At 40.3% G+C, this 25,056-nt stretch overlaps 1 protein-coding gene across 1 annotated transcript in view; it reads left to right on the forward strand.

Annotated features, from left to right (window-relative positions):
- LOC146785931 (fetuin-B-like) overlaps window positions 1–18,241 on the forward strand; it is a 43,785-nt gene extending 25,544 nt beyond the window's left edge. The window contains exons 6-7 of the mRNA XM_085635331.1: window positions 12,798–12,887; window positions 17,540–18,241. Of these exons, the coding sequence (XP_085491457.1) occupies window positions 12,798–12,887; window positions 17,540–18,190 (741 nt within the window). The 3' untranslated portion in view covers window positions 18,191–18,241. The remainder of the gene's footprint in view (window positions 1–12,797; window positions 12,888–17,539) is intronic.
- Window positions 18,242–25,056: the final 6,815 nt, after the last annotated feature.

Raw genomic sequence — 25,056 nt, forward strand, 5'->3', positions numbered from 1 at the left:
TGAATTCCACCTAAATGATTGTGTTTTTACTGCCATTAGATTGTCCATTCTCAATTTGCCTGTAAAAACTACTTTGGGGCTGTCAGTGGCGGTTGCTCTGCCGTCGTAATGCGGGTTACCGCTTGCCCTATTACAATGGCGGGCGAGAGTGTAGCGGTCGGAAAGATCGACTGCCACGGTACAGGTGGGCGGATTCAATCCGACAGCCCATCGGAACAACCACTAGTCCCTGCATTGCAGGCACCTCTGTAGGAGTTATGATATCCGTTTCCATCTGTCGTTTTGCAGCAGTCAACCTGCCGTGAAACAGCAGGTGGAAACAGATTTGGGTCCTCCGTTATCCCTGGGGCTGGGATATGTGGTGCCCCCCTACATATCCTAGCACCATGTGTCAGGCACCACAAGATGCCTGAACGTAGTGCAGGGATATGTAACCTGTCTTTGTTTTGTACTGCGGCAATGCGACCGCATTGGTGGCGGTTGCATCGTAATGCGTACTGTGGGACTGCCGCCTCGTAGGCGGTACCAAATACGAAACAATGGCAGATGGACTGAAGTCCATCCGCCATCGTAATCATCCCCTTTGGTTTTTCAATATATCGGATGGCAAAGGAACCAGCAATCATCTCTGAAAAATCTATGTTCAGAGAAGACTCTTGATTGGACCATGGGCCTCCAGTAGAGAACTGACCAAATCTTGGCCCAGCCTATTAGTGTTGAATCTGATTCTAATACTAGATCTGAAATGGTAGCGTACACATCCTTTTTTTTCAAGCCATAGAGCAGTGCTTCCTAAGCTTTTTAGAACCTCGTCCCACATATTTCAATTTGTTTTTCTATTTCTGACTGCAAAGTGAGAGAAGTTAGCAAACACAGATCCCCATATTAAAAAAAAAGCAGTAATTTTTCAGAAGACATAGCCTGACATTTGACCTCTGTCTTTGAAGGGCAGCAAATGTGACAAGATAAATGTAGAATTTAAAGGCATCTTTATTTATTACTTAGACTTTCGCAAACCACCAAAGTTTGGATCGCGACCGCTAGAATAATTGTATCTGTTTCGCAAATGTCAAGTTGTTAGGTTTTGCAATGCTTGATAATGAAGAGGTCCTGGAAAACTGAGTGAATGGAGGAGGCCAAAATACAAGATATCCGAGGAGCCAAAGATATGAGGAAAATCAGTGTTATGCACATAATTGGCTTCATTTCATTCAGATTTGTTCATAATATGATTTGTGATAACTGAAGAATAGACTTTTGCAAGTCTATTATAATTCTCAAAAACTCAGGGTTTTTTTGAGGAAATAGATTGGACTTCTCATAGTTAAATTACAAAGCCAAAACTTTGTAATAAATGAGTGGTAATTGAAAGAGCTTGGTGAAGAGAGAACTGGTTTTGTGATATGAACATAATGTTGTCTAGGTAAACTATTAGTCTTATCTCTTCAGCTCTAAAAAAAAAAACTACTAGTTTCATTAGTTTTGTAAAGCAGTAAGGTGTCGATCCCAGGCCAAAAGAGAAACAACTGATGTAATAAACCTGATTGTCCCATTGAAACTGCAGGTACTTTTTTTCAAATCTTTGTAAATAGGAACCATCTGAAATGCATCTTGGAGATCTAAACAATCCATCTAATCTACCTGTAAAAGAGAATCTCTGAAAAGGAGAATAGTTTCCATCTAGAAATGATGGTACACTACATAGCATCGGAATTGTTTCAGGTTTATCACGTTTGATTTTTTTCTGAACTAGAAAGATATTGCTGAGGAAACCCAAAAGGAAAAGAAAAGTTGGCTGAATCTCATCTTCCAGGATTTGAGAATCTACTTCTCATGATACCTAATTAATGAGATCATCCGAAACATGGAGAGTTTCAGGAGGGACATTTTGCAAAGGCTGTGAATGAAGTTCTATAATATAAAACTGAACTGTGGCTAAAACCCAATGATCTAAATGTAGTTATTGTCAGCCTGAAAAACAACTTTCCAAACATATCCTATTATCAGAGGGTCAGAATGTCCTCTTTGCACTCTGCAACCTCTGCGTCTAAAGCACTGTTCCCTCTTTGTGGGAAGAATTGAGGTCTAAGGGGCTCCTTATGATGGCGGCGGACTTGGTCCCCCCGCCCCAAAAATGGTGTTTGGGACCGCCCGCCAGACATGCGGCAGTCCCACCACTGGTATTAGGATACGCCCGCCAGTATGGGCCTTTATCATTGCGAGCGGTGCTGCTGGCTGCAGCACCGTCCGCAATAATAAAGATGCATGCACAGCATTGCCCTGCACTACGTGGCAGGCACCACACGGTGCCTGCCACTTGGTGCATGGAACTGCAGCAGTGCACCCCCCCACACACAGAGGGGGCCCGCAATAGACCCCAAAGCCAGTCTGCGCCTGTCTTCTTGTAGCAGGATATCCACCACAAAAAGACAGGCAGAAAGGGATACCCTAATCCCTATGGCGGTGCCTGCACGGCACCGCTGCAATGTTGCCCTGGTTCCCGGTTCCGTAAGGCGGGTGGAAGAGGACCCACTTGTGGAACTATGGCGGACGGAACCATTGTGATTCCCACCGCCATCCTAATTTGGTGGCGGGAATTTTCAGTATGATGGTGGAAGGACCGGCGGTGGCGGTCCTTCCGCCATCATAATGAGCCCCTAAATTCCTGGTTTGAAAAAGCAGAACCTCTGTAGTTCGCATTAGAGTTGATACAAAGTAACAAATGCCTCTGTCGGCCCTACCAAAAATAAGGTGGCTGAAAACTATCTTGAGCAAAAACTGAGCTTGAGCCTAAAGGTAAATGTTGTCACATACTTGGTTTAATATTTAATATAAGAGTAGACAAAAAACATTTTTCCTGAGGACTTTCCTTGGTGGCCGCCATCGCTCTTTTTATATAGCCACTTTTTAAGAGAAGACCTTTCCAATGTGCATATGCAATTGCAACTTTGGTGTTGCCTAAAAGGTATCTTGCCCTTTAAATCCATTTGACGATTCAACAGAATATATTGAATTCTAACCGTGCCTCTTCAGAATGTCCAAAATCATTGGTAGAGGACCTGTTGCATTTAACAGCTTATCTTGACAATCAGACCAAGCGAAATCAGTCAATTTTTAGAGTCTTTCAAACCGAAAAAAAAAAACAATATACTGGTATAGCTGTGATATTACCTAGAGCTAGTTTGGCAATCCAATGCCACTCTAAGACTATTTGATATATACTGACCCACAGGATCATCAGGGACCAGTTCTATTGAATGTGGATGATGGATAGGTGTGGGGTTAAACGTGGGAGAATTCTTTTTTTTCTGCATTAACCAAAAGATCAGGGTCTATTGTAAATGATTTATTAATGTCATTACTATCATCAGTATCTTAGTTACCAAAATCTTTTAACACATCAATTACAATTGATGACTGGATGTTCTGCAATTGATCAATTCCCCTTACAATTGAAGGGATTATACCTTCAGTCACATACGAACAGCTGTTGCCATCTACATTCCTAGAAAACTGAGAAAACATTTAATTTTGTCTGCTAAGAGACACCCCAGCCATATTATTAGAAAACTCTTGAATAGATCTCTTGGAGTCCGAAGATGAGAGAATGACCTAGTTTTGTGCAATAGTCGTAGATTTGATTTTTCTGTTTTACCCCACAAGAGGGGCAAAAGCAGAAGGGTTTTCAAACATTTGAGACACTTTTCAAATTTTTGGCCAGTCTCCTCGAGGCTATAAAGATTGAGGATTCTTCTACATTCGTATAAGAGTGAAGCAATAAAATACTCAATATAAATAAAGATATATATATTGAATGTATTTTTAAACAAATACGAAGAGGGTGAAGGCTATATTACTGCACCTGACAAATGAATAGTGTCCTTAGCATATATTTCAATAGTGCAACGAACCGAGGAACACTTCCCTCTGAGCTCCTCAATCAGGAAAAATTCCCGTTAAGAACATACATGCAAATGGGTTCAGCACTATTTAGAAAGAGTCTGTTGTATTTAAGGAATGTCCAAGACGTCAAATTGATTTTCAAACGAATTATTTTCTTTATTGGATTTTTTCACAGGCATAGAATATCACAGCCTTAACAGCATAAGAAAGCCATAGCCGACGCGTTTCGTCTCCTGCAAGGAGACTTCTTCAGGGCTATAGAAAAATATATACAAAGTATAATTTAATACCCAAAACACCAACATATATATACATCCAAATAGAAACATTCTACAAAATCGAATTTATACAAAGAACTTTTTTTAACTATACGACATATCTGATAATAAAATGTCAATGATAAGTTAACGCTAAAAGAAGAGGGGCCTATATAACAGAAAACAATATATAGTAATATATAATCGCTGTTATATGAAGTTTAAATACATATCACTCTAGGATTTCCTTACCATGTATATAGAAAATGCAATGTTCAGAATAAGCTCATAATATGGACATATTATCTCATTGATAATTCATGTCATGTCAGAAGTAATAAAGGAACCCAAGCTGATGTCAGTTTGCACAAATGTGGTCCTAGCCACTTAAATCACAATACCAAAAAAGTATAAAGACATTTTTTTGTGTATATAAGGTAAAGAGAGCAAAACCTATAGACCAACATATTAGAAGATACAAGTTTCAGGCAATACCGCTCCTGTCAATTTTTGCCTGATTAATTGCTACTACATTTATACACCAAATTGGATTGAAACGTTTTAGCTGATCCCTGAGATCATGTTCACGAACCATATTGCTCATAATAGACAGATGCTTTTAGTATCACAAGCACCAAATATTCTGAAGCAAGTGAGATGTGCAAAAAACCTAGTTTATAATAGATGCATGTTACTAACTTCAATGTGCGTTGAAAGGGAATATTGTTCGCCATATACCACTTACCAAACAAATGACCTATTTCGTGAAGTTTCTTCAATAAAGGTGCAAAATCCTTTGTATAGATAAGGGCATGTGTAGACCTTCAATCAGTAATGATCAATACCTATCGAAACTTTTTAATATAAAAGCCAATATTTTAATATCAGAGATGAATATTCAGTTAAAAAAACACACAATGGATGTTCTCAAGTGTATTTGTTTCATCAAATAGGAAAGGCTGCCCTGCAGAGATGAGATATGAACAAAATATTGGAGTTTCAAGAATAATAAATTAATCAGACAGCCAAAATAATCAAAAGTTATTAAAACAGACCAAAGTAACACTCATAGAGTCAAGTACTATAGATCAATGCTCTTAAAAGTTTATGTCAAGGGGGAGTAGAGCACCAAATCATTCTCTACAAAATCAAGAAGAAACAGCATGTCAATTTGAAGAGATGAAGATTAATGTATCCAAAATGGACTCACCCAAATAAAATATTATCTCTAGCTCTTTCCTGGTCGCAATTGTAGATAAGTCAAATACTCGAGCAAAAACTCCTTTAAATCTCCCGCTCCATGGTATTCAATACCTGGCGAAGGATATGAGTAAAAATCAGCGAAGCAATGTATCGGGCGGCCATCTTGAGATGACAGAATATTAGCCAATATTGAGTAGGTGACTATAGTGATGCCATTACATGGTGAAGTATATCACTATTATCTAAGCAAAAAAAACAAGGTAAAAATACTAATAGCGTGTAGGCTTCAGAATTCAAGAATCTAGCGATAAAATTGCGTGTCAACATTAGCGCGTTGCATATAGAACATCCCCTGCATAATAAACACCCTATTTTCGGCAAAAACATCAAATCTACATGTCCTTACCTAGCTCTTTCCTGGTTGCAATTGTAGTTAAGTCAAATACTCGAGCGAAAACTCCTTTAAATCTCCCGCTCCATGGTATTCAATACCTGACGAGGGATATGAGTAAAAATCAACGAAGCAAAGAATCGGGCGGCCATCTTGAGATGACAGAATATTAGCCAATATTGAGTAGGTGACTATAGTGATGCCATTACATGGTAAAGTATATCACTATTATCTAAGCAAAAAAACAAGGTAAAAATACTAATAGCGTGTAGGCTTCAGAATTCAAGAATCTGGGGATAAAATTGCGTGTCAACATTAGCGCATTGCATATAGAACATCCCCTGCATAATAAACACCCTATTTTCGGCAAAACCGTTAAATCTACATATCCTTACCTAGACGGCATGGTAACCCGTATCCCCGTCTCTGCAGTCTCGAGTAATCAACAGAACACCAAAACTTGAGCGTTTTTAAACCGTCCCAGTTCCGTAATGACCAACACCTGACAAATATTGGAAATGGATGACGTCCATAAACCCAAAGAGCGCTAGTTAGCGCGGCGGCCATCTTAAAACAACAGGGTATATATTTATCTCCACGTTGTTGTGCACACTAATAATACGAAACAAAGCGCCTTAGGCAAATACAATTTAAGAATATATGGATTCTATATGGAATTAAAAATATTATATTTACGGAAGAAAAAAGAGAAGAAAAATCTAAGTCGTGAAGTTTCACGAGTTCAATGTAAAAGTGCCAGTAAACGTTCTAATGAAAAACAAGCACCAGACCGTTTACATATATAGAACCACAATGATCAGCAGTAGGCGGCACTTAATGATCGAAATGAAGACCACCGAGTGCACGGAAGACACAGAAAAACAGCGGCCATTTTAAGACTACGTGCATGTTGAAAAGCCTGCTGATAAATCAAAGAAATAATCAAATGATACTCAATGTGGATTCAATATGAACAAAGAAGTTCTCATCTAGAAAGATGTACATGGCCACTATGTGATAAAGGTTTACAAAATGGTTCGTGAGTCCATGAACAACTAGGACATTAAAAAGCCTATTAATATATTGTGTGAAAAAAATATAATAATTCACAACGTGGATCAAAAGGCATTTTGAATTCCACCTCATAATTAGCTTCAGTGTAGTGTAATCCAAAAGAAGTGGCTCATAAACATTCAGCCTAATATGACAAGGCAACAAGACGTTAGACACCCTTATTGGTCTCAAACTTCTTATGTATAAATGTATCAATAATACCTGCAAACATAAATTTTAGTGCGACCAATCATGTTGTCAACCAAATACGATGTTCCTTAATTTTGGTTAGATTTATAAAAAATATGACCTCTCATAATAAATAAGGTGTGCAAAGATTGTTTCTAAAGCACAGATTATATGAAGAAGAGGGACATAAGAGTAACCAAAGTCCCACTAATCATCCAGGGGGAACAGTGTAAATAATATGTCAAGATGGTAATACCAAAGTTATAAATAAACCATATTTTTTTATGTTCACGAACAGCATTGAATATATCCAATAAAAAATATCCAAACAATCTCACAAAATGTGGTACAGTCTATATGTTATTCCTCAATCGTGTGACATCAACACCATATTGATGGCTTAATTTCATCACAGAAAATGGTGTAATTCATCATTAACATTGAGACCAAACTTATTTGACCTGAGACGGCAAATCCAGGATGCCTCACGCTGCCTGAGTAGCAACTTTCTATTGCCTCCTCTCTCTGGCATTTTAACATGATCAATGCCACAGAAGGTAATATTCTTGTCGTTAGGATGGTCATGATATATGTGTAAGGCAATAGGATATTTGGAGTCACAGTTTCTTATTGCTAGTACGTGTTCCTGAATTCGCAGTTTCAAACTACGAATACTGCTACCAACGTATACCTTGTCACAGGAGCATGTTATCATATATACCGTGAACGTCATATTACAGCTGATAAAGCAGTTTATTGTAAACTCCCTCGATTGTCCACTCCTAAATTTTTTACATTTGTTTAGACCATGTTTGCATATAGAGCAACTTTCACATGTATAAAAACCTAATGGTTTTTCTGGTAACCATGCGAGATTAATGTTTTGTACACCTTTGATATAACTAGGGCTGAGTATATCTTTGAAAGTTCTATTTTTGCGATACACTACTCTGGGTTTATTTGATACTATATTAGCTGGAAAATTTTCCAATTTTTGCAAATTCATTGTACCATGTAACATGGTCTAAACAAATGTAAAATATTTAGGAGTGGACAATCGAGGGAGTTTACAATAAACTGCTTTATCAACTGTAATACGACGTTCACGGTATATATGATAACATGCTCCTGTGACAAGGTATACATTGGTAGCAGTATTCGTAGTTTGAAACTGCGAATTCAGGAACACGTACGAGCAATAAGAAACTTTGACTCCAAATATCCTATTGCCTTACACATATATCATGACCATCCTAACGACAAGAATATTACCTTCTGTGGCATTGATCATGTTAAAATGCCAGAGAGAGGAGGAAATAGAGAACTGCTACTCAGGCAGCGTGAGGCATCCTGGATTTGCCGTCTGAGGTCAAATAAGTTTGGTCTCAATGTTAATGATGAATTATACCATTTTCTGTGATGAAATTAAGCCATCAATATGGTGTTGATGTCACACCATTGAGGAATAACATATAGACTGTACCACACTTTGTGAGATTGTTTGGATATTTTTTATTGGATATATTCAATGCTGTTCGTGAACATAAAAAAATATGGTTTTTTTATAACTTTGGTATTACCATCTTGACATATTATTTACACTGTTCCCCCTGGATGATTAGTGGGACTTTGGTTACTCTTATGTCCCTCTTCTTCATATAATCTGTGCTTTAAAAACAATCTTTGCACACCTTATTTATTATGAGAGGTCATATTTTTTATAAATCTAACCAAAATTAAGGAACATCGTATTTGGTTGACAACATGATTGGTCGCACTAAAATGTATGTTTGCAGGTATTATTGATACATTTATACATAAGAAGTTTGAGACCAATAAGGGTGTCTATCGTCTTGTTGCCTTGTCATATTAGGCTGAATGTTTATGAGCCACTTCTTTTGAATTACACTACACTTATACTAATTATGAGGTGGAATTCTAAATGCCTTTTGATCCACATTGTGAATTATTATATTTTTTTCACACAATATATTAATAGGCTTTTTAATGTCCTAGTTGTTCATGGACTCAGGAACCATTTTGTAAACCTTTATCACATAGTGGCCATGTACATCTTTCTAGATGAGAACTTCTTTGTTCATATTGAATCCACATTGAGTATCATTTGATTATTTCTTTGATTTATCAGCAGGCTTTTCAACATGCACGTGGTCTTAAGATGGCCGCCGTTTTTCTGTGTCTTCCGTGCACTCGGTGGTCTTCATTTCGCTCATTAAGCGCCGCCTACTGCTGATCATTGTGGTTCTATATATGTAAACGGTCTGGTGCTTTTTTTCATTAGAACGTTTACTGGCACTTTTACATTGAACTCGTGAAACTTCACGACTTAGATTTTTCTTCTCTTTTTTCTTCCGTAAATATAATATTTTTAATTCCATATAGAATCCATATATTCTTAAATTGTATTTGCCTAAGGCGCTTTGTTTCGTATTATTAGTGTGCACAACAACGTGGAGATAAATATATACCCTGTTGTTTTAAGATGGCCGCCGCGCTAACTAGCGCTCTTTGGGTTTATGGACGTCATCCATTTCCAATATTTGTCAGGTGTTGGTCATTACGGAACTGGGAAGGTTTAAAAACGCTCAAGTTTTGGTGTTCTGTTGATTACTCGAGACTGCAGAGACGGGGATACGGGTTACCATGCCGTCTAGGTAAGGATATGTAGATTTAACGGTTTTGCCGAAAATAGGGTGTTTATTATGCAGGGGATGTTCTATATGCAATGCACTAATGTTGACACGCAATTTTATCGCCAGATTCTTGAATTCTGAAGCCTACACGCTATTAGTATTTTTACCTTGTTTTTTTGCTTAGATAATAGTGATATACTTTACCATGTAATGGCATCACTATAGTCACCTACTCAATATTGGCTAATATTCTGTCATCTCAAGATGGCCGCCCGATTCTTTGCTTCGTTGATTTTTACTCATATCCCTCGTCAGGTATTGAATACCATGGAGCGGGAGATTTAATGGAGTTCTCGCTCGAGTATTTGACTTAACTACAATTGCGACCAGGAAAGAGCTAGGTAAGGACATGTAGATTTAACGTTTTTGCCGAAAATAGGGTGTTTATTATGCAGGGGATGTTCTATATGCAACGCGCTAATGTTGACACGCAATTTTATCGCTAGATTCTTGAATTCTGAAGCCTACACGCCATTAGTATTTTTACCTTGTTTTTTTGCTTAGATAATAGTGATATACTTCACCATGTAATGGCATCACTATAGTCACCTACTCAATATTGGCTAATATTCTGTCATCTCAAGATGGCCGCCCGATTCATTGCTTCGCTGATTTTTACTCATATCCTTCGCCAGGTATTGAATACCATGGACCGGGAGATTTAAAGGAGTTTTCGCTTGAGTATTTGACTTATCTACAATTGCGACCAGGAAAGAGCTAGAGATATTATTTTATTTGGGTGAGTCCATTGTGGATACATTAATCTTCATCTCTTCAAATTGACATGCTGTTTCTTCTTGATTTTGTAGAGAATGATTTGGTGCTCTACTCCCCCTGGACATAAACTTTTAAGAGCATTGATCTATAGTACTTGACTCTATGAGTGTTACTTTGGTCTGTTTTAATAACTTTTGATTATTGTGGCTGTCTGATTAATTTATTATTCTTGAAACTCCAATATTTTGTTCATATCTCATCTCTGCAGGGCAGCCTTTCCTATTTGATGAAACAAATACACTTGAGAACATCCGTTGTGTGTTTTTTTAACTGAATATTCATCTGTGATATTAAAATATTGGCTTTTATATAAAAAAATTTGGATAGGTATTGATCATTACTGATTGAAGGTCTACACATGCCCTTATCTATACAAAGGATTTTGCACCTTTATTGAAGAAACTTCACGAAATAGGTCATTTGTTTGGTAAGTGGTATATGGCGAACAATATTCCCTTTCAACGCACATTGAAGTTAGTAACATGCATCTATTATAAACTAGGTTTTTTGCACATCTCACTTGCTTCAGAATATTTGGTGCTTGTGATACTGAAAGCATCTGTCTATTATGTGCAATATGGTTCATGAACATGATCTCAGGGATCAGCTAAAATGTTTCAATCCAATTTGGTGTATAAATGTAGTAGCAATTAATCAGGCAAAAATTGACAGGAGCGGTATTGCCTGAAACTTGTATCTTCTAATATGTTGGTCTATAGGTTTTGCTCTCTTTACCTTATATACACAAAAAAAATTCTTTATACTTTTTTGGTATTGTGATTTAAGTGGCTAGGAACACATTTGTGCAAACTGACATCAGCTTGGGTTCCTTTATTACTTCTGACATGACATGAATTATCAATGAGATAATATGTCCATATTATGAGCTTATTCTGAACATTGCATTTTCCATATACATGGTAATGAAATCCTAGAGTGATATGTATTTAAACTTCATATAACAGCGATTATATATTACTATATATTGTTTTCTGTTATATAGGCCCCTCTTCTTTTAGCGTTAACTTATCATTGCCATTTTATTATCAGATATCTCGTATAGTTAAAAAAAGTTCTTTGTATAAATTCGATTTTGTAGAATGTTTCTATTTGGATGTATATATATGGTGGTGTTTTGGGTATTAAATTATACTTTGTATATATTTTTCTATAGCCCTGAAGAAGTCTCCTTGCAGGAGACGAAACGCGTCGGCTATGGCTTTCTTATGCTGTTAAGGCTGTGATATTCTATGCCTGTGAAAAGATCCAATAAAGAAAATAATTCGTTTGAAAATCAATTTGACGTCTTGGACATTCCTTAAACACAACGGACTCTTTCTAAATAGTGCTGAACCCATTTGCATGTATATATTGAATGTATGTAATTGCACTGGTTTCAAATCACCAACAAGCAGACACAATCAATGAAGAAGCAGGCCAATTTGGGACAATTGTTTCAAAGAATAGTTTGAAAATTCAAACTGGAAAGGATTAACTGTGGAAAGCTGTGACGAAAGATGTGAAAAGCAGGGAGGAAAACTGAGAGTAAAGGAAAGAAAGTACAAACTAGACCCTTCCAGAGCCATGATTGGAAGATGAGCTATGTGCCAGTTACAGAAATGAACTAACTTCTGTAGAAGCAAGTTTGCTGGTTGAATACCTACTTTAAAGAGAGGAGAAACAGAGGCAGGAAGCAAAATGGGGAGCTAGGCTCTTGAGATGGCAGACCGGATGAAATGGCATTGCCAACCCAAACAAAGATGTTGGGCACGCAGAGCAGCGGCGTGGGGACTACACAGATAACACAGGAGGAGATAAACAACACTGTGCGCAATTTCTTATATACCACAATTGACATATACTATTATAATCAGGCAAAATATGCTCAAGAGAAATGTTAAATACGAAGGAGCATAAAAAGAGCAGCAGGAAAAGAAGACATGTTGGTCATAGCCAATGATAGGCTAGGCTCAGTTGGGTGTTGATTTGTTTCTCAAACCTGATGGGAACTGTAGATTTGTTTCTTTTTTATCTTGGCTGCTATTAAATAAAGCAAGAAAGGATCGCGGAAAAAATAAGCATTTATTCTTGCCCTGAAATCCAGAGCCACATTTTCACCAGTAGGACTTTGCAAGCTGTCAGTGCACTGGCTTTGTTGACCTTGTCAGCCCCATTCTACAGTGTTAAGGTAAATTTGAGAGGCACAGCACCCTTATCCACATTTTCAGAAGGACAGCAACAGGATCAGTCTGTTAATCAATAGAATCATTAGTTTACAACTTGACGGAATATGCTTTCTTTCTTTTTCAGCATGTTGGGTTTTGCGATGGTAGCTCACTTACCCCTTCATCACCCTTTGAGTCTGGCCTGTTTGTCTCCTGTAAGATCTATGATCCCAAGGTAAGTTGTGTATGTTAAGACACTTGAGCAGTAGCCGGGTAAGAATGCATGGTGCTGAATTCTGTAGGTAAAATCAGTTCTTGTTTGCCTTTGCATGGCTTTCAAGCTGCATCGTGCTATGTACTTAGCACACTGGATGAAATGGGAATTTGAGAGGGAGGCGAACAAAGTGCAGCATGATGTTGTAGGGCCTGTCCCTATCAATCACCATTTCTTAGGGCCCTAATTTTAAGGTGGTCATAGTGATGCCTGTTTCATAAACCATTGCGTTTGTGGTGTGACCCATAATTACAATGACAGAGATTTTAGTGATCTGTAGGGGAATTAAATAAAATTAATGAAACAAGAATTTATAGAGTGCAATACCAAAGTAGTAAGGTAAACCAATGTAAGGTATATCCAAATTCACACTCATTTTGCAACACACCTGTGTATCGTCTTAATGTAATGGTTCACTGACTTAATGCTAACCCTCATTAAACTGAAGCATAATCTTCTTCATCATATTCAATACAGGACACGTCTGAGCCACATTTACAACCAGAAAAACACACTATCCCTTTCAATTTAACTGAAATTCAACAGCTTCACTTTTCATTGGAGACATAATAACTGCCTTTTCACCAAAGAGTCTTTTTTGTAATAACCATGCACTACACAATTGTCAAAAGCAGAGACCGCTCCAGCGGCGGCTCTTCCGCTAAGGTGGAGGAGCGTCGCCTCACTGCTCAAAAGGAAAAATTATCATTTCATTTTTCCTATTGAAGTCAGAGGCTCTCAGGGTGGGGTGGGGTTGGCCAGAGCATGGAGAGGAGTGGTTTGCACTCCTTAAGTGCACATGACTGCTTGGCCGGCCCTCTAAGGCCGGCCAAACAGTCCTGCACACTTTGCATCTTTCCCACTAGGCTTGTTTTACACAGCCTGATGAGTAACATATAAAGCCTCCCAGTTCCCCTCTCAATCACAACGCTGTATTGCAGCATTGTGATTGGCAATAGAGGACCCTGGGAACCCAGGTGCTTCCTGCTGTCTCCTGCTGTCGGCAGAGACCGTAAAAAGAAGATGGAGGAGAGGCTGCGGCCAGCCAGCCCAGGTAAGCATTTTCTTTATATTTCCTTGGGGTTTTATTTTACACAATGCTGTCTAACAGAAAGGCTTCCCCAGATGCCAATAGCACAACATTCAAATACACAAAGATATATATATATGTTTATATGCATGCAATAATAATGCACTTGGTAAATGCAACAGTTAAATGCATGAATAATACCATGAATAAGCAAGCAGCAAATAATATGAGGTAAGACTCAAGCAAATGTAATATGGGACGTCCTGCAAGAGATCAGAAATATATATACACTGAATACATCAAATTATTACTTTGGGTGTGCACCTCACTCAGTCACACATCACAAAGAAAACACCTCAAATAGTCAATGGCCACACATCACAATGGCAATAATCAAAGCTCAAACACCTCTAAAGACCACAGCCACTGGAACCACACATCACAATGGCACTAGTCAGAAACAAATCACCTTACCTGATCGTTCACTCAACTTCTTTGCCAATTCTCGCTGAGAGGCCAGTTCACAGCTGGCTTGGATTCTTGACCGGAACTCAAGTTCTGTTTGTCTTACAGCAGTACGTCTTCTCTGTAAGTGAGCACCCAACCCAACTGTCAACAAACACCGGCTTTATAGCCTCAAAACACACTAGAAGGTTCGAGAAACCTCTCCCCCGCACCAGAGGAATCTTACCAGGACTAGCCAGCTTCCAAGCAGGCATGCCATGGCAGGAAGGAGTTCCCACGTTCCCTCTACAGTCTCGAATCTTCCGCCTTTGTCTTGTCGAAGCTAATGAAAGCCTTCCAGGGTACATTAAACAATCTCTCACAAAAACAATCCTTGACCGTCATTAACCCAAACAACTTGCATGCGTGGCTGTGCACGCAGATAAACCTCAAGCGAGGCAGAGTCAGAAAACAGGATGAGGCCATGTCAAAGCCAATAGTAAGAACTTCATAATACTTTTCAATGTACGACACAATGCACATTTGTGCACCACTGCTTATAGCATCACATGCTTCATCTCTCAATGTAAAACACAGAGCACATTTGTGCACCACAGCTTATAGCATCCATACTTCATCTCTCAATGTACAACACAGTGCACATGTGTGCACCACTGCTCACAACACTGCGCTTCAAGACCAAAAAGTACATTCCACACCTCACTCACTCTCTCATTCTTTCGAATGCACATCCCACAGTTCTGTTGTGGGCATGGCTGTTCTACTCTGTGACAGCTCCCACTGAAAGACTGCAAGTTTACAAGAAATAAACCTTTAAGAGAAGCAAGGCATGTGCAGGACATTGTACATTCAGTCTACGGATAAAATAACACACCAAAGTCAATTAAAATAATGGTAGTCACAGGGTGTCAGACCACAAGAGTGCCTCTAGTACTACATTCCATCCCATGACCGTTGACTATCATTACATTCATATATAAACAAACTGAACTTCTTAACTGAAAGCACAACTATGATTGAAGCACATGTCAAAACAGTAACATTATAGACTCATGTGCTGAACTGAAAGCACAAGTATAATTGAAACACACATTAAAACAGTGAAATCATAAAAGCATGTAATAATCATTTCAAAGCATGTAAAAATAGCTCATGCAAATCTGGATACTCAGCAAGAATAAATGTTTGATGGATACACAAAATGAATGCACAAAGAAGAATCAAGCATATGACCTCAGTAATTATCCTAATGTCACAAATGGCTAATTCTGGAACTTCTACTGCTGAAGCAGCCAAACTTATGTATTTTGTGCTTGAAAATAAAGGCGACATCAACACCTTTAAACCGAAAAACCATCTTCTTCAATTTCACAACATTTTTTATTGTTCTTTTTTTCTTCAAATGAACAAATAATGTCCTTCTGTGTGAAAGGATAACATAACACACCAAAGTCAACTAAAATATTGGTAGTCAAAGGTCATCACAGGGTGTCGGACCACAAGAGTGCCTCTAGCACTACACACTCTCACAATTTTTTTACTTTGACATAGTACAAGTACTTATCCTTAAACATCAAAGTTGGGGGCATTTTCTGCAGATAGCAGACAGAGACAGTAGGTAAGTAGCATGGTCAGTAAGATTGGGGATGGGGGTGAGCTCAAGATTTCCAAACACTCACGCTGGCATGTAATGGTAAAATACATTATTTGAGAAGCAGAGCATGAGGGTCTTTTGAGACAATCGGAAGGGATAGCAGTGCGGATTGTTAGGGTTACTTAAAAAACAATATGTTGTTAAATAACCAACAGTTTTAAGAACTGCAAAAGAGAGAGGAGAAAAAAAGAGAGAGATTGTGTGTATGCTTTTGTGTGTGTGTGCATGTAAAAATCCCAGGTGAAATCAGACAGTGACCTCACCATACCCGACTGGAAGCATCTGTACCCAACAATTTTCTAAAGAATTAATTTATTAGAGTGGGTGTAACACCGAAGCATCCCCTTCCGCCGCCCCCAAAGCTACGCCTCTGATCACAAGCGGAGAACTATACAACCTGACAGCACATCGGACATCTGTCTAATGAGAACCATAGACATTTATCACACTGGTCCAGAAATGTGTTCCAAAAATATCTAGAATGAGTGATGCTAGCAAATGAAGCCACACAGACTCCAACTCGCAGGGCAGTCTCATCACATAAAACCACCACCCACACCACAAAAGAAGTTGTATTCTCAATAAAACAAGGTCTCAGCTCTCTTTCTGTTAAAGCACAGCACACAGTCTTGCAGGTTTATATATTATACAGTGGATTTGTCGCTTAGCTTCCCATAAGCTACATCTCTCATTGGCCCGAAAAAGGGACATTTTTAATAAATGAGACTGTGGAGGAGAAGGGAAAGGCAGGCAAATTATATTGCAGAACCGCTGATGTTCTGTACAGAAATTCTATATCTGTAAGGTGTTCTGGAGAGACCCAATGACAAGTTGGTAAAACATCTAGCATTAAATGGGGCATGAAATAACTAAACATGCCTCAGGAGGGGATATTTACCTATCCACTATTAGCTCCAGCAGGATCACACATCATGAGTTCTTTACAAAGCACACCTCAAAATAGTACGAAAAAATGCAAAAGCACAAGCATTAGGGCAATAAATGTTGTAGGCAATGGATAAACAAGTGTACACCTATTTCTTGCATAGGTAATATTCATATACTGGAACCTCCAATCATAGGTAGTCCACCATAAACAATGCCATAAATCTAAGCATGGAAAAACACTGAGAGATCAATTCAACATCCACCTTCATTTGAACCCTGACAGAGGCTTATCATGGCAATGTCAAACAGCCCAATACCATGATTTAAGACAAGACTGTGTCATGGTGATAGTGGCATCCTCTGATGTGCATGAAGCACACTGAACCAAATGTAGAAAACAAAAAAATGATAAATGTATGCCTGATACATGAGAATACATTCATATTATTTATTTGATTTTTAAGGTGATTGTCAAACTAAAAATGTAATTCCACTAAGAACTGCACAGATTCATAGAAGCACCATGCAATAAAATCTATATTTTGTATAACATGCTTTTTATGTGTTTTTTCGTAGCCTGATCCTCATCATCGGCACCGTGGATGTGGGCGTAGATCTCATAGGCATGGTCACAGACATGGCCATAAACATGGACCAGGCCATAAGCATGATCATCATCATCATCACCACCATCATCATCATCATCCTCATGGGCACAACCATACCCATTCAGAAGACAGAAACCATCAGGAGGAACGCCCAGCTCACAGCCATGGGCGCAAAAATGGGAAAAGGCATAGTGAACCTCACGGGCATGGGCATGGGCATAGACATGGAGAAAGACACAGCGAAAAGCATGGAAGAGGGCATGGAAAAGGGCATGGGCAAGAGCATGGGCGTGGGCGTGGTCCACCCAATGGTGGACACAAACATCACGGCAGCTCATCAGAAGAACATACTGGATCAAAGCCAATGCCTCCCCCACCTGCAGGGCCTGTTGGGTCAGTGCAGCTCATTTATATGGAGAATGAGTCTGATGTTTTTCCTGTTCCAACTATTCCTGACCCCTCTCCCAGTGCTACCACTGGTTTTCCTGCAGTTCCAGGTCGATTTAAGGATCCAGAGCCTCAGCCTTTCCCTTTGGTCCCTTCAAATTCACCAGGATGCCCAGCAGAGCCCAAGCATCAGATACCCTACATTGCATCCTTATTGCCACTGCCTAAGTAAAAGTTAAATGAAATAATGCAACATGAATAAATGCACTTCTAATTAACAACACTGGACCACAATATCTAACTTTTTGATATATAGAGTGTGGATGTTTTAATTAGCAGCGTGTGTTTTATGAGCTCTTTCTATTTCCTCTTGAATGCAAATTTCCAGGCCTACAATGCTGCTGCAAAACCTTGCAAGAGGCAGTATTGAGTAGATAAACCATCACTGGTATATATATATATAATGGTTAGAGGAGTACTTTCTATGATTTTTTCTAACCTACTTTATCTGGAATATCACTCATTCATTTACTTCCTCCCTATTTCACTAAAATAACATTAAAATGATTAGTTAATGCATGTTTCGTGTATGAACCTCAACTTTTCAAAACTGTAGTTGAGACCATTTAAAGGGCGCCCAACTTTTACGCCCCTCGTTTTACAATATTTCTTCAAAGGAATGAAACAGCGCCATTCACCACTTGTCTAATTCCTCTTGACTGGAACTTCCCCAATACATACTATTGATATTTTACCCAAACTAACTCAGACAGTTCATTAGGGATGCTTCTTCCCACATGTTCACATTTATGCCTTTGCTTGAGCGGGTGGGAGCATGTACTATCTAAAATGCTCCTGCCAAACTACTATTAGAAAATATGCAGGCATATTTTAGGCGTATGTCACCCAAATGTAGCTCTATATGGTGTATATGTAGACCTTTACCTACACTATGTAGAACTGCGGATAGAAGAGAGTAGAGAAAAAAGTACTACCTAACGAACATAACACAAATACTACTCCTGGAAGCATGAAAATAGAGACCTTTTCTCTTTGCATTGGAATATGTTTTGGAACCTAACATTACCTACATTTGTGTTGTTTGTCGTTGTGTGAAGTGCATTTAGGAGATGCAATTCTTACGATGTGTCTTTCATTGTGGGAAGATTTGTTTTAAAAGTGGGATGGGCCATCTGTTTTTGAAATTCACTTTTTATAATGTGATTTGTATGGGTGTCTACAATATTTACATTTGAATGATCAATTTTTACATTATTGTTTATGTTTTTTACATACACATGTATGTCTGTAATTATTTATTGTTTTATTGTTTTAAAACCTAATAATAAAAACTTAAACATTTAAACTAGGGGTGGGTGGACCTCACGGAGTTTCACTCTGTGAAACTCTGCTGAGTTACATAAAAACACCTGAAAATTCCACAGAGTTCCGCGAGTGGGCAGAATTCGAAATGTTGCACTGCTCGCACAGATTTGTAGCACTGGGAGCATGTTCCACGCTGTAAAATCAGCACAAACTGCACCATACGGCACGCCAGAGGTCGCTGCTTCTTTCTGCAGCTAGAGTAGACATTTTACCTGAGCCGCACCTTTCTCAACACTAACGGTAGCTATCTGCGGCAACTGCGCACGTTGAGAAATCTTGCTGGGAGCTGTTCTAGTGCTCAAAATTCATGCTAGCGCCGCAAATTCTCGCTTGCCAACTTAAGGTTGCTGAGCCACATGCAAGAAAAAACTCTGCCGCAAGGCGTTTGCCAGAATTTTGACGGAACTCTGCACATAGGCAAACCTCTGCGAACTCCGCTGGCGGAGTGGAATCTTTCACCCATCCCTAATTTGAAACTGTTATTTAAAAATGAAAAAGAGTTAAATCAATTTGACAAATAACCTTTATCAAACTTTACTACATATAAAATACAAATGTTAGTGAGGGTAGCATTTTTTTTCAATGTTTAAAATATTATTTACAAGTACCTTGAATATACTGAAATTAATACATTTTTTAATACGCATTTCATTTATTTGCACCTAAGTCTGAAAATTGACCAGTAGATTTGTATCTTTACAGCCATAAACCTGTGAGAAGCTCCACCCCCTGAGTTTAGGGGGTGAAGACATGTAAGTCTACACGTACATGGAAATCAACACTCGGAAATGAAGGTCTGTTGCATGTCTTCACAGAGAATGTTATCCTAACCAAACCATAGAGAACAAGAGCATTTCAGCATTCATATGATTTACTGTCATAATGAGGTCAAACAAATGCCATGACACTCATTAAAAATAAACTAATTGAATTAATCACACATATCTAACATACACTTGCCTTCCTGGTGTAGAGGTGATTTTGGGAGAAGGGTGCATAAGGTTGGTAAAAGGCATCAGAAGAACAAAGTCATGCAATTGGAGAAGCAAGAAACAAGTGCCAAGGTGGAGTTAGATAAGAAGAGAAAAGAGATACAAGGAATCATTGGATCTTTGCACAGCTCTCCACTGTGACCTCACCAGTTCTTTGAGTCCATGCGCAATCAACCGCAGATAAGCCACCATCTTAATGTTCAAGAGGTGGAACTCAGATACTAAATAGACATGTGAAGAATAGCAAACCTCGTCTCACTATTTACTTCTTCCTAGATTTAACCACATCATTGCTGGTCATCTTCTTCCCCAACTTAATTTCTTGCTTCTTAGCTTTGCTCTTTTCTACTAGTCACTTCTCATGTAGCTTAGCTCCACTCTGTCTTCCCTCGTCTTCTACAGCTCTATCTCTAACTCGCACCTACAAAACACCAGCGCAGCACTATCTAAGGGATAATGTTTAACCACAGCATCAGGAATGTGGCTAGTAGACAAAATAAAATAGATTTAAAAACTTAACAGCAGGGAACTCATGGGATAATCTTCTGATGGATTTATTTCCATAGAAGTCTCTGGCATGGTCTCATGATAGGTGTGTTTGATCTCATTTGTACAGCCACTAATTATCGCTAATGCAAATCAGAACACTTGACCCTTGTGACGTATACTCAACTCGTCTGTGGTCATACTCTCCAACTTAACTTCGATAAAGGTTTGCTTTGCATGATCTAGGGTGCAGAGCACTGTATTTACTCCATCAGAGTGATGCATTTAGAGACCCTTTGGACATCTCTAATCATTTGCAAAAACGCTGTCATGGTTCCTGTGAATGTATTAAAAGTTTGATCCACATCTCCATCAAAGAAGATGCCCTCCCATCAAACTTTTAACAAGTTTTGGCTTTTTTTTAAACAAAATTTCAAAGCCAAAAAATAAATGACCCCTACACCTTGGAAGATGTCACCTATGGTGTGGGCGGGTCATTATTATAATCGTTTTTGACTGACCCTCACCTGGAGGTGACAGTCCGTACTCCATCAGGCCACTGGAAGAGTATGTCAGCAATGGAGGCAGAGTATGCTTCTTCGATGTCATACGTAAGGGTTTATTGTAGCGGGTACTGCGCTGCCATTGCGAAGGAATACCTTCTCCACCAAACTCTAAATCAGGCCCTAAGTACTTAAAAACAATTAATTTAACTGCCGCGCTGCCTCCACCGAACGGCCCAGCGCAGTGAAGCCACCTGAGTCCTTTGCCTTACACTCGAAACAACGCTCGGCTCTGGGACGGGGGGACCGCCCTCAGCTCGCCACTACAAATTGCTTGGCCCTAGAGATTCCGGATGAGCCCGATTCATCAGAGCTGCCACGTCGTCCCGCTAGAAGAACGTGGGAACATCCAGAGGCCAACGCCTCATCTACTGAGAGGTTAAACAGAGTCAGGGTGCTGGTCCAAGAAAAGGGGCTACATGCTGGAAATGTGGCTTCACAGCAGAGGACCTGAGAGGGACTTTTAGGTAAGTCTTTTAGAAGAGGTTTTTCGAGGCTGTCATAGCTAGTGGTATGGCAAAATTGTTACACCAGCCATTTTGAAAGCAGTGTTTCTCCTCTGTAATGAGCACATTGCATCTCTCCCTCTCACTACAAAATGGCAGCCATATGATCACCTGTTAACAAATGTCAAGGGAAAGAGGACTAAACAATGGAAACTAACAAAGGACTACATCTGCTAGATGAGCTAGCCCAGACCAAATGATGGCCACCTTGGAATGGCTTTGACCAACTTTAGTTCTCACTGAAGGATTTGTGGGCTGGGAACAAATACAGGAAACCTACTATTTACCTAAATATATTTATATTATATATATTATTTATATTACCAATAATATACCAAAGACTAGGCTACTTTCCCACCAAAACTATATTAAGACCCAACCTTCTCTAAAGCCCTTTCAGGGACAGCCATCCTGAACTGGTCTATGTGACTACACTCCTACACTTTCAACCCCCCCAATGAGCTCAGACCCAGACCTGAAAACGCCCTCTGTCACTCACCCTACCTAAACCTAGGAGCCACCTGACCCCCTCACCTCTCCTCCCTCCCGAACAACCCTCAACCCTAGGTTTATCCCATACCCAACCTCGCTTGTGTCCCCCTTCCCCTCAGTTACCCATCAACCTAGAATTCCCACCACCCTTAAACCCCACGGCCCCCACTCTTTCTCCATCATCTTCCCACCCAACCTCTTAGCTAACGCTGCCAAAATCTTGTAACACAGACTACTCAAACAACACCCTGACACACGCATAGCTGACCTCATAACTCCTCCAAAGGTAAGACAAAAACAGATCTCATCTTCTACACCACCCACCAGGCCAAATGGAGAAATAACCTAGCCAACCACCTGTGAGTTACCAAAACCACCAACATCCGCCACGGCCAAATACTGATTATCTCCAAGTCTTCTCCCTTCAGAATCAACGCCACCACAACAGTATACAGAAATGGCAAAGTCATGGTCCAAGTCAACAACTTCAACCTGCGCCAATTTGATCTTGCCTTCCCCAAGCTGCAAAACTCCATCTCTACCTCGTCCAACTACCCCACCCCTTCCCAACACACCCCTAAGATCCCGACCCAAGAAAGAACGGCCATGAAACATAACGCAAGCCCTCAACTACTGAACTCCTCAGACCTACACCCCACCCCCACGCCAGATCCCTCGGTAACCCTCCACTCCCATCCCCCCAACCCCACCTCCCACCTCGAGACATCACGCCCTGTCCCACCCCCTCACCCCACCCAATGCATCTACCCCAATATCCCTCCCCGCGTTAACTCGAACACCCGCCTAACCAACGCTCAACCCTCAGACAAAACAACACCAATACACTTGTGATGCACCCTCCACAATCCCCCCACCATCGCCAATCGGAAGACGCATGTCTCTCCATTTCCCCTAATCCTACCAACCCTCGACCCTCCTGTCCCATCCCACACCCTCAGCCGAATCTGCCCCCAACCCGTCCCCTCCCCTAATCCTACCTTCCCTCGACCCTCCTGTTCCAACATACACCCTCAGCCTAATCTGCCCCCAACCCCTCCACTCCCCCTAATCCTACCATCCCTCGACCCTCCTGTCCCAACCTTCACCCTCAGCCAAATCTGCCCCAACCCCTCCCCTCCCCCTTATCCTACCATCCCTCGACCCTCCTGTCCCAACCTACACCCTCAGTCGGATCTGCCCCAACCCCTCCCCTCCCCCTAATCCTACCATCCCTCGACCCTCCTGTCCCAACATACACCCTCAGTCTAATCTGCCCCCAACCCCTCCGCTCACCCTTATCCTACCATCCCTCGACCCTCCTGTCCCAACCTACAATCTCAGTTGGATCTGCCCCAACCCCTCCCCTCCCCCTACCCCTAAGCTAGAGCTAGAGTCTATGGCAGAACTAACTGAACACCTCACACGTATAGAAAAAAACTCAACACCCTCTCACCAATGACCCCTACACACCTCATAACCATAACTGAAAACCTATCCCTTCTCCATAGCCAAATCAACAAAATCACACAGGGCATAAACAGATCCTTCTCAACACCAAAGCCCCCCCTTCCCCGCCCAGCACTCAACACTCCCCTCCCCCCTAAACATCAGTGAGCCACCTCAACTGCCCAATCACCAGACGACCAGCTGGCGCTCCACCTCTAGCAGCACCCAATCTCTCAGACCAAGAAGAGCGAATCCTGAGATGTCTCTGAGAGAGGCAACCACTCTCGCTAAAACCTACGACCCCAGAACAACCCCCCCCAAACCCCACCTCCAACATACAAGTAATCACCGGAATAGGTAGAGCCAACAACCAACCTAGATCTACAAGACTTCCCTCCCAACGCACAACCATTCCCCAAGCTCCCCACTCCTTCCAAAACCATTCCAACAGCGACATGGTAAACTGCATTCTTATAAACTGCAGATCCGCAGTCAAGCACACAATAGAGCTGGCTGATGCCATACTGAATCACGACATTGACATCGCGTTTCTACCGAAACTTGGTTCAATGAAACATCCTATCTGCTCCTTGACCTTCTAGTCCCCCTTTATTTCTCCATCATTAAAAAAGACAGAATACACCAACGTGGTGGCGGCATTGCCATCTATCATAAGAACAAGATCAATACAGTTGAAATCAAAACCCACTCCTTCCCTACCTTCGGATACCTCAGCACCAACATAACATGTCAAAACAACAAAGTAACAAAATGCCATCTCATCTACCAGCCCAAGGAAATTCTCCTGCATTCGGAGAACAAATATCAGACCTACTTACACATTGCTCCCTAGCCAACACCGACAACATCATCCTGGCTGACTTCAACCTCCCCTGGAATAACAAAAAGGACACTGTTATACAGTCACTAAATGAACTCCTTCTCACAATTGAGCTCACCCAACACTGCAAGGGTCAAACCCACAACAAAGGCTCTACCCTACATGCAATCATAGCCAAAAATGAAACAATAATTGTTAGCACTGGGGGTCTCTAGTTGGCAATGGTATACACCTTTGTCCAAATAGGGACCCTTGCTTCTAAGTCAGGGAAAGGGGATTACACTCCTGGATAACCCCTGCTCACCCCCTTGGTAGCTTGGCACGAGCAGACAGGCTTATCTCAGAAGCAGTGTGTTAAGCATTTGTGAACACATTCAGTAATACAG

Source organism: Triturus cristatus, chromosome 11 (genome assembly GCF_964204655.1).
Source record: "Triturus cristatus chromosome 11, aTriCri1.1, whole genome shotgun sequence".
Lineage (NCBI taxonomy): Eukaryota > Metazoa > Chordata > Amphibia > Caudata > Salamandridae > Triturus > Triturus cristatus.